At 43.3% G+C, this 16,944-nt stretch overlaps 1 protein-coding gene across 2 annotated transcripts in view; it reads right to left on the reverse strand.

The window, feature by feature from the left end:
- DNTT (DNA nucleotidylexotransferase) overlaps window positions 1-16,944 on the reverse strand; it is a 48,758-nt gene that overhangs the window by 26,076 nt on the left and 5,738 nt on the right. For both annotated transcript variants that reach the window (XM_012654468.1, XM_012654469.1), the window contains exons 2-6: window positions 6,218-6,392; window positions 5,348-5,476; window positions 3,964-4,134; window positions 2,890-2,961; window positions 1,501-1,624 (exon numbers count right to left, since the gene is read on the reverse strand). In XM_012654468.1, coding sequence (XP_012509922.1) covers window positions 1,501-1,624; window positions 2,890-2,961; window positions 3,964-4,134; window positions 5,348-5,476; window positions 6,218-6,392 — 671 coding nt within the window. The remainder of the gene's footprint in view (window positions 1-1,500; window positions 1,625-2,889; window positions 2,962-3,963; window positions 4,135-5,347; window positions 5,477-6,217; window positions 6,393-16,944) is intronic.

Consider the following 16,944-nt stretch of genomic DNA (forward strand, 5'->3'; position numbering starts at 1 on the left):
GGCAATCACTGATTGCTTCAATAAATAGCGGCTGCTTCATTCACTGGGTTGGAAGAGCCCAATGGGAAGAGGAAGAAGCCAGTTTACAAAGCTGGGGAAATGGAAGCTCCTTAGATCCTGAGAGCCCTTGACATCATTCGATAAGGGTTTCATCTCTGCGAAACACTGCATGGCCTCCCAATGTCTCAATAAGCATTGAGAGTCTTTACTATCATTCCAAACCATTCGCTTGCTACTTATGTCTAATACTTACAGAAATTTCTTTTTAATGGCATCTCTAGAACTGACATAAATGGTGCTTATCAAATGTGCACTTTCAGGAGCCCAGAATATAAATACTGGATCTTCTCCTATTTCCTATTTGGCATCGTATAAAGCTTCTTAGCAATCCTTCAGAGATTAGCAACTTTATGAAAGATGAGTAGGGGTCTTCTATGCTATCATTGATAGAATCCACCAAGATTTGATTTGCTTCCTCTACCATTGCTTTTTTTTTTCTTTTTTTAATCATTATTTCAATAGAAGATAATCATTTACTTTCTTTTCTTTTCCTGGTCCCCTCTGATAGAAGATTCCCTTACTTCCACATCAGTACAAATTTTGAGGACTTCATCACTCTCTGTAACTCCAGAAGCCACAGTGCTGGGGACTGTGATTGTGGCCCCCTTTTGAGTCACAATTGTATCGTATTCCTATTGCATGTTAAAAGTAAGCATTTAAAACACACAGTTTTTTGACTCTGTATTGACATTTCTTCATGTTTCAAAAATTTACTGGGACCCTCCATAAATGGAAGTGACCAAGCCACCTTCAACCTCTGGGAGGCCCTGCCGGGCTTTCAGATGGGAGACGGCAGCTGTCACGTCTCACCACAGTCTTCTCTTCTCAGCCTAAGGCATCCTGGTTGGGTAGATCGACCCTGTGTCTAGACTTCCACCATTTCCCTTCATTTTCCTGGCACTCTCTGGTTTCTAAAGCACATTCACATTTGTGCCAGGCAATGACTCTCGTTTGTTCAAGTGTTCTTGACTCCCCCCGAAGCTCCACACCAATGTGTCCCTCTGTCCTTGACTCCTTGACCACAACTCTTACCCAGGGAGACAGCCAGGACCCAAAGTGGAGAAGAGTCAGGGAGAACCAAAACAGCAGTGCAACCTGACTTGACATCTGGGTAAAGGAGCAACAACAGCAACCATGAAGAGTGCTTTTGCTCTGTGCCAGACACGAGCTAAGGGCCTTGTCTGCATCATCTGATTTATTCCCCAGCTAAGTGTCAACGTTACCTCCCTTTTATAGACGGGGTAACTAAAGCTCAAAGATTTTAACTAACTGGCTCAAGATCATATAAAGTGCTGGAGCCAGGATTTGGATTCAAGCATCAATAGGTGCCAAAAAAGTATCCCAGCACCCCCAGAATGGAGTTGCAGTGTATCTGACTTAGATCTCTACCACAGTCTGAGTGACCTATAACAAAAACGACTTTTAGGAGACGCAATTTACCTGCTCGCTGCATTCGTGTAAATGTCAGGCTTTTATCCGACCTTATTTTACTCAGAGTTCTGAAGCCCATCCTGAACCATTTCTCAGAGGTCTTCAACCCTACTCCAAATACAGAAGTAAAGAGCTAAAATGGAGGGAAAGGCGTGCCGTCAGTCTCTAAAATAATCACCATGACAACAAAGTCATGATCATTTCAAGATCTCAGGCAATAAGAAAAAGTATAAGCAAATCTCCAACCCAGTTTTTCCTCAATACGACAAGCAGATGGGTGTTGGTAATATTTTAGAGGCATTTTTGTTTCAGGTGAGTCCTTCCATGACGTGGTATTATGGAATGAAACAGAAGTAAGCGGCAGGTTCTGGCAACTGTGTAGGCTTAGGTATAGTCCAATCGACAATTCTCTGTGCTGTCCCTGCATGATAAGTTATCCCAGTGGGGCTGTCCCTTTGCCAAGAGTCTCCTGCACACAGTCATGCCCTGCACACCTATCCTCACATTTTGAAGAGGGATGCTCATGTAGGTCATGTAGTTTTTCCACCATCTCACAGCTGCTAAGTGGCAGAGCCCAACCGTAAACCCTGATCTGTTTACACTCCAAGCTGGGCTCCTGCTCACGGCCACGCTTGAGGCCTGGGCATCACTTCTGCACCGAAGAAACGGGCAGAAGTCCCTTCTACCTGCAGCCCTAATGTAAGGAAAATAAGGAGTAACAAACTCTGCTTTCAAGTATATGAGGAGCAGTGAGGAACTTTCCAGAGACAGGTTTGCTTTTTAAGAGCAGGTTTGCCCTGTCCCCATGGTCCTCGTGTCCCCACGATATTTGTACCCATGCATGACAGACTCTTGGAAGGTAAGGTGTTAATGATTTGTATGTTACCATAGCATGGCAATAAGCTGGGGCACCTATATTTACTTAGGCATTTTGTTCCTCGACCACTGCTATGGACTGAATTGTGCCGCTCCCTGGTCCCAATTCATGTGTTGAAGCCCTAATCCCCAGCGTGATGGTATTTAAGGTGGGGCCTTTGGGAGGTAATTAGGTTTAGATGAAGTCATGAGGTTGGAGCTATCAAGATGGGATTTGTGTCCTTATAAGAAGGGACACCAGAGAGATGGCTTTCTCTCTCTCTCTCCACCATGCGAGGACACAGCAAAAGGGCAGCCATCTACAAGCCAGAAAGGAGCCCTCACCAGACACTAACCACGCTGGCGCCTTGATCTAGAACTTTCAGCCTCTAGAATTGTGATAAAATAAACTTCTGTTGTTTGAGTCACCCAGTCTGTGGTATTTTGTTATGGCAGCCCAAGCTGACTAATACAACCAATTAGAGCAAGAAATAAGATTAACTGAAAAAACATTTTTTAATAAATATATGTAAAATCACTTACTTTGAAGGATTTATAGCGTTCATCATTTAACACAGCTTTAACTTCCGAACTTTCTCCATCTTCAATAATTTCCTACATGGACAGTTGAGAAATATTTTAAATTAATGATGCTGGACAATCACTGTCAAAAGACTCTCTAATTCGCAGATCTAGTAACTTGATTTCTCATGAAATGCACACCTGTGCATGCAGGATGTTTCCCTAGCCGATCTGGAGAAAGCAAGGCATTTCCCTGTAATCCCGAAAATCCTAGCTCATCACATATCCAAAGACCCCTTTACAATCCTCAGGAACAAAGATTAGAATGATTAGGGTCCAAATCTACAGAATCCCAAACCAAAATATTCACAGAAAAATATATGTCCAAATATTTGTGATAATTTTCTCTTCAATTTATATGAACTTCCTGAAATAAGAGAACTTTCAATTGAGCAGGTTATTTTGAACCCACTGAAAAGCCAATCCACATTCAAGCCCTATGATGTCTAGCTCAGAGCCACCCTCTTCCAAGTAGAGCTGGGATTATTTTCCTTGAATAATATTCCTTGCACTTGACTATACTGACATTTGCTACCACATGACCAGCATGCCTTGCTGGGGAGTCCTTAAACATCATTCAATAAATAAACACAGAAGTGGAGAGGCAGAATCAGCTCTACTGCATGTCACCCCCACCACTGTGCTGGAGGTGACATCCCCCGAGTGAAACTTCGGTCCTCCATGCAGCCTGCGTTTGAAACCAGACCATGCCCCTGCTGTCAAGATTTTTGGTCACTTGAGTCTTTCACTGTGTTAATAACAATATGGGAGAGTTCTTCTGTCTCCACTACCCGGCCCCATGTAGCTCCAGCTGTGATAATATTCGGGTATGGGTTATACATAACATGCATTTATCTTTGTATATCTACCTCTACATGTATCTATTAATACATATGTCTCGGTAGAAATACACACACACACACACATAGAGACAGAGACAGGAGAGAGAGAGACAGAGAGAGGTGACAAGAAAATCTGTTAGCTGCCCCTGCCCCTACTTATTGGGAAGTGGGTCAAATCCCACCTCACCCTTACCTCTATGATACACTTCACCTTGTCCCCCAGGCAAGGAATTCCTTCCGTGTCCCTCATCGTGATGATTGTGAATGGTAGAGATTTCAGTACAGAAGCTGCTCTCATAAATGTCACAGCGCAGCCTTCATTTTCTCTAAACTCATAATTTTCCGCCAGTATCTCAAAGGCATCCTGAACGATAAAACCAGATAAGCAAAAGTTCTGTTTCCAATCCGCTGAGCCAACGGTCACCAGCAAACACCTCTTGCTCTCCTTTAAATATTGGAAAACTGCTTAACTGTTTCCTTGAAGGTCAAGATTGGGTCCCCCGTACCTTTGCACTCCTCCCTTGTAGCATCAAGTGGAGTTGAATTGAAAAGACAGGCACCAGAGTGCATTATAAGGAAACTTGGAGTTGACTGCAGTAGGATATTCAGGAGTGATTTAACCAAAAAATGATCTGGTGCTCACTGCTTCCTGCTAGTCATGACTCCATATGATCCTTCCCTCTTTGCTGTCTTCCCCACTAGCCTGTGGCCAGGGTTCTGCCTTGATCACTGGGTGTCCCCATTTCTCAGCACGTACATAAAACACAGCCAGCGCTTAACGTGGGCTTTTTGAATGAATGAGTGCCAGCACAGAGCACACAGACCCAGGCCAGGGTTATTTAAGGTAGGGTGTGTTTGCATTTCCAGCAGAGAAGGAAGCAGCAGCAACTGTGAGATCCCATGCTCAGTGTGCCCAGTAGCTGCAAATTCCTGATCTTCCTCGCACACGTGAGGCTGGAAATCTAGAAATGAGAAGCTTTGTATTTGATATACAACTGCATGTCATCTTCGGCTGACCACTGACTCTAGGCTAGGAGCCAAGCAGTTATGAGCACTCAGGGCCATTTGAAATGCAATTCCCAAATTTCAGGGCTAGGTGGAGCTTTAGAGAAGATGTGTGGAACTTCTTACTGAGTGGATAAGAAAACTGAGGCTCACGGAGAGGAACTGACTTGTCCAAACTGGTTAATATCAGAAGGGTCTGCTCAATCTTTTGGTTTCCCAGAAAAGGCTGCTGGTGCATTATTGCTATTGCTATGTAATTTGCTCTTGCTATGTTTTAGACTAATTACAGCATTTGTTTTTTTCAGAATGTTTGCCTTTGACAAGTATAGCGCCCATTAATGACAGCTCTCCATAAATAGTACTCTACCATCTCTAAAGAATATAGCCCAAATGTATTTGTCCATTTCCAGGAAAGAAGGAGACCTATTCTTAACAGAAAGAAGAACCAGAGATCAGACTAAGGCGATGGGTAGGTAGGGGGAAAATTTTCCCAGATTTTCAGAAAAAATCGTAATTTAATTTGCAGGTCCATGGAAAGTAGCTGCATGGGCATTGATGTAAAGTGCCATTACCGTGAATATGTGGTTACAGTTGTTTAAAGTGGTTCTTCTCTGACACGCGTACTGGGAGATCTTTGGCACAGTAAGCGGTGGAGTCGTCTGGGGGCCTGGGTTGGGGCTAGCTGAATAGTTGCTCCTTGCCTGAACAAATGCAGAAGCATCCATTTTAAATAACAATTAATGGTAATAATAACAGGTATGTATGAAGAAAAAAATTGGAAGCAGTTGTCTCTGGAAGGAGGATAAAATTATAGGAGACTTAAATTTTATGTTATACACATCTCTAATAATTGAATTTTCTAATATTAACATTTATTATTTTGAAATCAGGAAAAAACATGAAAAAGAACCACCAAATTAAATATAATTTTTCTTTTCTGCGAACTTATGTAGTTATGGCCCAAGCCCTTTACCCGAAGACTCTAGCACTATTGGTCAAAGATTTGGAATTGAGGGCTTAATTTTATACATATATAGTTTTTTCATTCTGAATGATCATAGTAAGAAAAAAAGTAGAAACTAGGGAATCTCTGCTTTATCTGGCTACCAGAACATCGAGGCTTAAATATTTTGGAATATTTGTGCATAAACACGTTCATAAAAATAGCTACCATTCATTCAGTGCCTACTATATATCACACATGGTGTTAAGTGCTTTACATAAATGTTATTCTCATCCCCATGACCACTTTATGAGGTCAGCATTATTGTTATCTTATATCATAGAGGAGGAAACTGAAGCTCAGCAAAGCTACGTGACTTGCTCAAGGTCACATGGGAAATAAGCAGAGAACCTGGGCTTTAACCCAGGTCTGTTGATTTTAAGCACATATTCTTAACCATCAGTCAACAGGCAATGACAATCACAGCCACGACACTTACAACAAGCTGGTGTTTTCCCGTCATCTCCACTGGTTTCCCTGCTCTCATGCATTCGATCAGCCAGGAGACATCTAGGACTTCCAGCTGTGAGCTGGCTTTTATTTTCTGTACCTGAAGCCACTCCAGAACGTCTGCACCAGAGTTGTTCTCTGCTACAATGTGGGTGACAGAATCACTGCAAAATGCAAGACAAAGTTGCCAGCTGAAGGAGTATTCAAAATCAGCTTTCCTCTTTCCTCGAGGTTTCCAAGTGTTCTGTTGAAGAAAAACGCACACTAGACCTGACCACAGGCGCAGAGAATTTAGGCCTCCCTGTGAGGGAATTTTCTCTGTATGAATTAGTGTGGCAGCAGCGGGCTATGTTATGATCAGTTACAAGAAAAAGTCAGACAACATTAGCAAGACGGCATCAGTGGAAAACTAAGGTCCAGAGAAGATGGAAGAGGAAATTATTCTTAAAGTAGCACCTAACACCCCACATATGGTTTTGGTGTGCCATTTCATTTTTATTTGTGGAGGATTTTAATCCAATGGCTTTCAAACTTGTTTGACTGTGACTCGCAGAAATACATTTTATACATTGACCCAAAATAGAAACAAAAGTAGGTACAGATGTAGATATGCTTATAACATCTGTCTTAGTCTGTTCGGGCTAACAGACTATCAGATAACAATCTGTCTTAGTCTGGGTAGCTTATAAACAACAGAAACTTATTGTTCACAGTTCCGGAGGCTGGGAAGTCCAAGATCAAGGTGCTGAGAGATTCTGTGTTTGGTGAGGGCCTGTTTTTCATAGATGGTGCCTGCTATGTGTCCTCACGTGGTGGAAGGGGAAGGCAGCTCTCTGGGGCCTCTTCTATATGGGCACTAATCTCATTAACCAGGTGGAGCCCCCATGACCCAATCACCCCCTAAAGCTCCACCTTCTGATACCATCATGCTGGTGATTAGGTTTCAACATAAGAATTTTGGGGGGACACAAACATTGAGACCATGACAACATCCCATTAAACTGATCTCACAACCCATAAATAGTTGTGACCAGGCTTTGGGAAATTTTGCTTTATATGTTTTTCAAAGCACAAGCCTGTGCTACAAAACAGGCAGGGTCCTTCGCTCTAACAACCATTAAGTACTTACCATGTTTGAGTCACTGGCCAAGTACTTTACACACATCACCTCATTTAGCTCTTCAAGTAAGTGTTATATTATTCACACTTTGAAAATGAGGAAACTGAAGAACAGAGAGGTCAAGTGACATGCTGGTGGTCAATGATATTTATCCTTTTTGATGTCTTTTCTGGGTCAGGTATGTTGTTGCTAATTTCTAACAACTCTTCACAGTCAGTATCATATCATTAGACCCAGTGATTTTCAAGATTCTTTCAGTTGCAATAGTCTATAAATCTGAGAAATAGCAAGGGCAAACAGCATACCCCAGTATTCGAAAGAAAAAATGGAAGTATTTTCTCTTCCTTTTCCTACTTCGTTTCCTTGACTTCCTCTCCCTCTGTGTTCTTTTCTTGATTGACCCTGATTCATTAGGTGTTTTTTGGTTTGTTTTCATATGCGCAGCATATATACACTGCAGTTCCTTGTGGCAGTGGTAGCAGTGACGGAGGGGGCTGAGGACCAAAGAATAAAAGGGAAGTTCCTGGACATTAGTATCTTACGCGAAACAGAGAGTTAACAATGTGAGTTGTGACGAGACGTGAAGTGGACAAGATCTGCCAGTGTTCAAAGAAGAGAAAGGGCATGGAGTGAGCGGGGAGAGGTGGACGGCTGAGGAGGTGCTGGGAGTGTGTCCAGTCCTAACCCATGGGTGGGCAGGTACCTGGAAGGCAGGACTTGGGGTTCTCCTGAGAAAAGCGGTTCGGAGGCTAGAAGGACGGGAGGGTTGGAGTGGAGAGTTTATGTTGGGAAGCAGCTGCAAATGTGGCTGAGTTGGTAGGAACAACCACGTTCTAGAAGGTCTTAGAAGCCTGTTGAGGAGGTTGGATCTTACTGTCTGGGAGTGTGGAGCCGGTGCGGGCTTTTGCTAGCAGAGCATCGATAACATTACGGTATAATTTAAATAGACTCATCTAGAACACACAATGATTTGGAGGGCAGCGTGATGGGGTGGGGAGGGGTGGGGAGCTCCTTAGGAAGAAGAAACAATAGACTGAGTGTGAGATGACTTTAACCCAGTCTGGTTCCTATGGCGCCAGGAAGGAAGGCAAAGGAGAAATACGATGGACACCGGGCATTCGCTCACCTATAAAAGATGAAGCAGAGAGGAGAGTCAAATATCCCTCTAGCATATTGATCATAGTAAGGTAACAGGACTTTTGGCAGATATGGGGATTCAGGAACTTGTATCTCTTTGGGGGAAGGGATGGGGCAGTGGAATTGAAGTTTATTTCGGGCATGCTGCATTTGAAGGATGGCAGGAGATCCAAATGAAAATATCCAGTTGACAGTTAGGATCTGAGGTTGGCACTTGGAGAGAGGTGGGGGCTGGAGGTCAAAGCTGAGGCCATCCAGACAGCGGGACATGCAGCAGCACCAAGCAGAAATAAATTGTGGCAACATTTTATAACGGTTAAGGGAAGACGGGTGACTGCTGTCCCATTCTAGGTCTATGTAATTCGAAAAATTATTTATAATAAACTTCTTGAAAGATTCATGTTAAGACTTTAAGAAGACAATAAAAGGATTAATAGGCTTATATAGGGAGTGTTATTCCATCTATATTTCTGCCCTTTGGAGGGAAATAATAGTATTATTATATTTATGATATATTATTATTTACGATAATATTATTATAATATATAGGGTTTTGCCTAAACCTCAGAGGGAGAAGGGTGTTCTGGGGAAAGTGCTGGGGCTCCACTTCTAGATTCAGGGCCCTCTCCATCCACACTGTCCCTACCAGCCCTATGCCACTTCTCCAGGGCTTCCCCAGGACAGAGTGGGAATGTCTGAGCTCACACAGTTGGATGAGGATCACGTGCATTTCTTAGTCAATATAAGCAAGTTCGTGGATGATGGGCTGTACACCATACAAAGGAAAACTCTGATTTAAATTTCCCATTCCTGCTCAATTAAGCAACTAGCAAACTAAATAAAACAGCAACAATAATACAAAGTACACACAAAAACAAACAAAACAAAATCAACAAACAAAACCTCTTAAGCCAGTGCCACTCAGAAATCATTATTCCTTGTCCCTGGTTCCTGACAAGGTTAAGTACAGAAATTGTAAGTCAGCATTTAGAAATTAATTGTAATTTGACATCACCACGATAGTTTTATTGTGGCTTTTAAAAAACAGAAGCTTAGGTCTGCCACAAATTTTTTGAAAACTGGTCCTATACCACAAATAATTGAAGAAATACTGTTTAGAAAATAATCCCCATTCTTGTCCCATCTGTATTTCCCACCTTCTTGTGTTGCCTGGGTCAGGCTGATCCTCTCCGTGCGACCCCCTAGGTCTGGGCTGCGATGCGCTTCCTCAAGTCGGACTGTCATCAGGCCCTTGCAAACTATTCAGTCTCCAGTTGTGCGTTTGTTCGCTTTCAGTTCTGAGCCCTTACCAAATGTTATTGCTAAGGAGACTCGCTGCCTTCACCATGCCCTGCTGACAATTTCTTATCTCTGTGTTGTGGCAGCTGTTTGTCTACTTGCTGGTACAGTGGTTTTCTCTCTGCTCTGAACACTCCAATATTGAAGGTCTTCATAATACTGGAATACTGCTATGCGCCAGATACTCTGGTAGGCACATTCCATACATTACTTCATTTAATTATCAATAATGCTATGAGATAGATATTATCATCCCCGTCTAAAAATGAGAAGAGAGGGCCTGGGAGACGTTCAACATTCTGCCCAGCTAATAATTAATTGGTGGAGCAGGGAGTTGATCCTGGGTCTGTTTTAATCCAAAGCCTGGATGCTTGACCATCTGAGACTTTGTGCTTCATCTGTGGCAAAGGAGAACGCTGCCCACCTTCCTCCCTGTTGCAGAAGGAACCACATCTGGATGGGTGTCATGATAGTAAGGAAACTGATTTCCTTCCCAGGGCAGAAATACAGATGGAACAGCCCTTCCTGTATGACACTATCTGACACAGTGCTCTTGCTGCTGTCGCATAGAACTCACGTTTTGCTATTTTATATACAACAGTATATAGGCTACAACAAGACTGCAGGGCATGTAGAACTGTCCCAGAAAATCTGAAAGAACAGTTGCCATAGCTACACACCAAGATGGAGAAGCCGCAGGGAGGCTGTCAGGCTCTCTGGGCTCTGGGTTTTGCCTACACCTCTGAGGCAGATGGGTGTGCCACGGAGGAGCCCTGGGGCTCGTCTTCCAAATTCAGGCACCTCTCTGCCCTCTCCTCCCTCTGTTCCACTGCCACATTTTCACCTAGGATTCTTCTGGGCATCGCCCTGCCTCTGACGGGGACAGGGACATCCAGACTGCCTGGGGAGCGAGGGGGAAATGCTATATAATAAACAATGATGAATGAATACTGGTATATACAAAAGAAACAGACTAGAAAGAAATGCTAGGCTATTAGCAAAAATTATTTTTTGACCTACACACATGTATATAGTCTTACTTAATCCTCACAACAGCCTTGTGAGCAGGGCAGTGTAATTGCAGATGAGAAAACCAAGGCTGGAGAGGTTACATGAAGCCAGGATTCAAACCCAGGTGTGCCCGACTCAAGCAACCTCTTAACGTTCTACTAGACTGTGGTTAGACCCATGAGGGAAGTTTTGTTTGTTGTTTGAAATATTTTTTTTATGTTTTCCCATTTTCTATCATGAGCTATCTATCATCACTTTCTGCTTAGGGGAAAAAATACACATGAATGTCATTTTTAAGAGCAAATAAATCTGGGATGGGGCTGAGGTCATCTCTGCCTTGCCTATGGAGGCCTTATAATAAAAGGTGATGGAAATCCTCAGGCAGCCACCTCCGACCTCTTCCAAAGACACCAAGGTGCTGCTGAGATGGCTCTTCCCAAAATATCTGTGAATTCAATTCTCACCTAGTTTCTCAGCCAGGACCAGTTGCTAATGTCTTGGACTAAGTTGGGAGGTCTTGAACCGATGATAGCAATTCTGAACTGGGATTTGTCCCTCGGCTTCCTACAGGAAAGAAGACTCAGGGCCTCCTCCTTCAACTAGTATTTAACTATCATGTGCTTGTCTTGGTCCTTGGTGTCCTGAGGGCAGGGACAGGGGCACGGTCTCTGGGTTATAACCACGCCTGCTGCCCAGCACCTGGCCAGACTCAGAATAATGGTCAATAGATGATGGTAGACCGAATAATGAATGAATGGGTCAGTAGCTCGAAAGCGATGTCTCTCAAATCTAGTGTCTACCAGAGACACCCAGGAAGCTAGCTATTAATAGGTTAAAATTCAGATCCCTGGGTCCCATTACTCAATGACTTCAGTTTCCCTAAATCTCACCTGAGGCCTAGGAATATGCGTTTTGACAAGCTCCATTGGTGATTCTGAAACAGTCTGTTTTAGTTATCGACTGTGGCATAACCAATGATACCAAAATGCAATGGTTTAAAAAGGCCACATTTTTTTTATACCTCACAGTTTTGTACATCAGGAATTCCAGCAGCCACGATCCTTCTGTATTGTATGATTCTGATGGGTCCTGATGCGCCATGTGGTTCCACATTCCGCCACCTTGGCGAGGAGGGCTGGACGGCTGGGCTCGGCACAGCCAGGGACCGGAGCACCTTTACGTGGTCTCTCTGAGAGGGGCTTCTTACCTGAGGCTCTGGGGCCTCAGGGAAACTCACACAGTGTCACTTCCCCTGTACCCCATTGGCTGAAGCGGTCACCAGCCCTCCCAGATGCAAAGGAAGGGTAAAGTCCCTGCCTGTCCACGGGAGCAACTGTATTTTAAAACCACCCCACAGCTGAAGAACTCCTCTTTGAGAAACACTGCTATAGAAAGATCTGCTTTGAACTGCCTCACAGATACGTGAGATAATTTTAGGGGGTACACAAATGAATATTTAAAAAGCCCATGTGTTTATTTATATCTATATTTTTAATTATGCATATCAGACCATGGTTTTTATGGATATTATTCCTTAGGACAAGACTAAATTTTTTTTAAATGAGTCAGTTTAGGGACAATTCAAAGAAACACATTAAGTGTATAATAATACACGTGGTAAAGGATTTACAAGAATTGTGACTGTGACACTCAGATGTCCAGAAAGCTCTGGGTTATAGAATTAACTCACAAATCTCAGTTCTAAGTTTTTTTTGTTTCTTTTTTTTCTGTCAGACACCAGTTTCCTTATACTTTCTGCCTTTCTTTTCCCAGTTGGTCCTGCCTCTGGGACGGTATAATTATTAACAGAAAAACCCTCCATGAAGAAAGTGGTAGTCCATCTTTGCCTGGGGACAGAGGCACACCCCCACTCCGTCCCCAGTCTGACTTTCTCTGGTCCTTGTGCAGGGTCACCTGCTATTACCTTTGTCTTTAAAACTGTTTTCTTTCCAGGAAAAGGCCATTCTTGGTTCTTCCCACCTAATGTTTACTTATTTTGTAAATAATGACTTGAAATAGTCATTTACTGACTGTTTATGGTTTAAAAACCCTCCTGCCAACTTCCCTTAGTAACTAATATGTTTCAGAATCCTTCAAACGAGAAAAACCAAGCAGTTTTATCTGGCTTTATGCCAATCTCCTACTAGCACCAGTGAAGACAGGTATCTCTTTCCAGCCCTGCTATGCTTATGACTGAGAGGATTTTGCCTTGATTTTTTGGCCCACCTTAAATGGGAGTCTCAAAGTTTTCATTAATTCAAAGTCACACATTTTGAAATAGCAAGTTATTTGGACCAGAGCAGGACTAAAGTTTACATTCCATGCTCCTGAATTTATAAAAATAAAGTCTTTATTACATTGCTGATTACAAAAGTAATATAGTTTATAAAACAAAAATTTTTTAATTACAAAAATGACTCTTGATAAACACAAGTTCCTTGGGCTGGTTTCGTATTTACCAGATTAATCATTCTTCACGCGACTATTTCTTGTATAAGGAAATTGTCTAAGGTCTGCAGAGGAGGTCTACACGTGGCTCTTGGAGTGAGAGAGGGGTGACTGGATGAGCCTTTGCTTGTCAATGGGGAGAGCTGAGAGCCCACCAGGCAGTGAACCCCACTGGCGTTGCAGGGAGGAAGGCCTCTCCTCTGGGGGTTCTCACGGGTCTTAGGTCATGGAAGCAGAGTGGTGGAAGAGGAAGGTATTCAAGGTATCGGGGAGAGAGTGAGAAAAGCCAGGGAAGTTGTGTTTGGACACTCGACCTGGAAGGGGCCTGCAGATGAGCCAGACCACCATCTTATTTTCTGGAGCAGCTGACTGAGCTCTTTCATCTGGTGTTCTGTTTATTTTGCAAACAATGACTTTGAATATTTTGATTTCAGACACCACAAATTTAAAGTGTAGAACATTGTCAAAGATAAACAAAGCTGGATACTAGTCGAGATGGTAGGGATGGTTTTATTCAATAATAATGGTGACAATAGGGAAGAGGGTCTGGCATGAACTGGACTCAACTTGGTAGGAACAGAAGGCAGGAGACTCTTTACGGGCTGGGGTGCGCTAGGGGAAAGAGCCCTGGGGGGTGGCAGGGGGATTGGTCCATGTGACTAGGCTGGGTTTGTTAACTGGAGCTTATCTGGAGGAGAAGCAAATCTGTGGTGCACGTTAGAGCAAGGTGCCCACCTTGCTCTAGACTAGAGGGAGAGTTATATGCTCAGATGTTTACATTCCTCAGGTCCTTGGAAGACAGCTCTGGGTGTTTAGAAGATTTACATCTCAAAGGGGCAGAGCAAGGATTTGCAATTGCAACTTTCTAGAGTAACTGCTCTAAGAGGAGGTTCAGGAGCCTATCTGCCTGTTGTCAGGATTTGGCTAGAACGAACAATAAACTCCTGGCAGTGATGAGCTTCCTCAGGCAGGCATTTTACAGGGGACCATCCTAGAGACTTAGCCTGAAACTGCCAGAAGCCATGCTAGAGTTTGGGTCAAGGAGACCCAACATTCGGGTGGAAAAATCACAGATTTTACTACCATGAGATTCCTGGGGACTTTGGAGGCAATGGTTTGAGAACCCCCCAACCAACTGAATGGACCCCCTCATGGCCAAGGGGACCCCAGAGAAACTTTAAAAGCTGAAATCCCAGCCGTAACGGGATGGGAGATCAGACACGCCTGGTTATATCCCCTCCCGCACTAACTGCCATTACGCTTTCTTCCCTGAGGGTTAAACTGAAACCAGCCCTTTGGAAAGACTCCACTGCTGATTTCAACCAGCCTCGTGACTGCCCCGTCTTTCGTGGTTTTGGCACAGCTGACCAGCGTTCCTCTCTGATAAGAGACCACCGACCATGGAGTAGTTTTGACTAGTCTATGGAGGCTGTGCACAGGGGACATTTGTGTCCTCTGCTTCACATTTTGACTTCAGAGGGTCGAAAACTCCACCCTTGGATCATACTAATGCTGCCATTTTTTAAACATGAGACCCATGAAGTGATATGAAGCTCAATTGCACATGCGCATGTTTCTCCTTCATAAATACTCACGACTCCTCCTATAGCTTGTTAAATACATATATTCAAACACCCCACTCAGCACTCAGCATAAATTCCTGTTCCCTCTACCCCTCCCTGGAAATACTTGCCCTCAGCTTCTGCCCGAGGCCGGCAAGGTGGCTGCCTGAAGGGTGCAACCCTTGATGAGAAATAAAGCTCTCCTTTCCAAATCTGTGAACCTCATCATTCTTCAGTTGACAGGTTTCAGGAGAATGAGTGAGGCAGAAGCCACGTGTCAAATGTTGCATAGTGACTGGATGGAAAGTACAAGCAGCCAGGTTAGATAAAACTAAACCAAAGAAATACAAGAAGGCTGAAAGGAAAGGGTTGGGCAGGCAGTTCCGTCTTGGACTACATGGGATGCTATTTTTTAATTCTAGGTGACAACAAAGGCACAGTTCCTGGCTCCCCTGTCTGATTGTAAACTCCTTGCTTGCAGGAATATCTCTATTTTGTGTCTCCAGAACTCAACATATATTGTGCAAAGTGGGTACCAACAAAACCCTTCACTGGGGATGACCTGGTGCTGCATCTTCCTTTCACTGAAGGCAATGCCTTCCAATGGCACCCTGTCGAATTACGAAGGTCTAGGCAGGATGATAGTATCAGTCTGGTTGGTTTCTACCCTCTTGTACGATGCCATTTGGCAAGTGTTCAACTGCTAGGTGGATGTACACAAAGAGAGCCATCCTTCCTGGCTACAGCATTTTCTTCCTCAACACAAACGATTTGGGTCAAGACACAGAGTGTAAACTTAGCTCACCTGTTTATGGAGGAGCGTGGATGACAGAATCAATTTTAAAATAGCTCAATGTATTGGAATGTAGGATGAAATAAAAAAACGGACAAGCAGTCGATTCTGATCCTTCCCCAGCCTGTCCTAGGTGAGTTGAAGAGTATGAAGTTGCTTTAAAAATCTAGGAAGTTGGCCAGGGAATAAAATTCAGGATCCTTTTCATACATGTGCAACAAATACATCAAAGGACTCGACTCCTACCCTGATTGATGCTTTTAGAAGCAGCTTCCTATGTCACTTGAATGACACATATTTTGCAATATAACATAAATATTAACGAAGCCCCAGCCCAATGTGATGCATGTATGCTGGAGAATGAAATAGCTCCAGACGGTTCAACATACCGAGACACACCATTTCTAACCCGTGCGTACAGACCTAGGTAAAGCAGGAATCATATTTTTCCTCTAATTTAATCCTCTTGCTAGCCAAAGAATGTGGTAGTAACTATAGAAATTGCTACCTATTTCAGAGCATATTTTGTTCTTTTCATTTTTCTTAGCTCCTCTGTTTTTCAATCTTACATACTAAGAAAGAGAGGTATAGCCTTCACTTTGAGAAGTAGCCTTTTAAAAACCAGCTTTCTTTGTTATTTTTACTTTTAAAGTATATGCTTATTGTAAAAAATTTGGAAAACAAAAAAAATAAAAACAGCCATAATCCTTCCCTACTACCCCCACCCACCCCAAATAACCACTTATAACATTTTGATGGGTTTCCTTTTTCTTTCCTGTCTTTGTTCCATTTGTTTATACCATTTGACCTCGTTCAGGTTGTGGAGGGAGAACCCTCTCCTTAGGGTTTTGCTGTAAAGGTCAATGGATCCAGCTAATTAACAGGAAAATAATCACACTTTACATTTGGATAACTGTTTTAATTTATCAAAGCACCTGGACATCACCATCCCATTTGGTGATGCATCAGATAGATTAGGCCATTTATCCGGGTACTAAAGCCAGGAAGGAAAGAGGGGACCTTGCCCCTTACCCTATGGCTTGGGAGGGTCAGAGCCAGGTTTTGAAGTTTCTAAATTTCTTATCTAGAGATTTTCCCCTACAATAATTTCTTATTTTGCTTTCCAATGAAAGGCTGTATATCTACATACAGAAATTCAGTTTGAGAGCTGGTACTTCTACTTCCTGTGGTTTATTTTTGCACCATAGAGCACATTTGTATGTAATGTGTCTTCTGAGCTACCAGCCTGGGAACCCTGCCACCGTCGCATGCACAGCCGCAGTTCGTTTCCTCTGTCGCCTGAGCAGCTGGGCTGGGTCCCTGGCAGCAGGCATCTGGGGCACGGA

The sequence above is a fragment of the Propithecus coquereli genome, unplaced genomic scaffold (genome assembly GCF_000956105.1).
Source record: "Propithecus coquereli isolate 6110/MARCELLA unplaced genomic scaffold, Pcoq_1.0 Scaffold440, whole genome shotgun sequence".
NCBI lineage: Eukaryota > Metazoa > Chordata > Mammalia > Primates > Indriidae > Propithecus > Propithecus coquereli.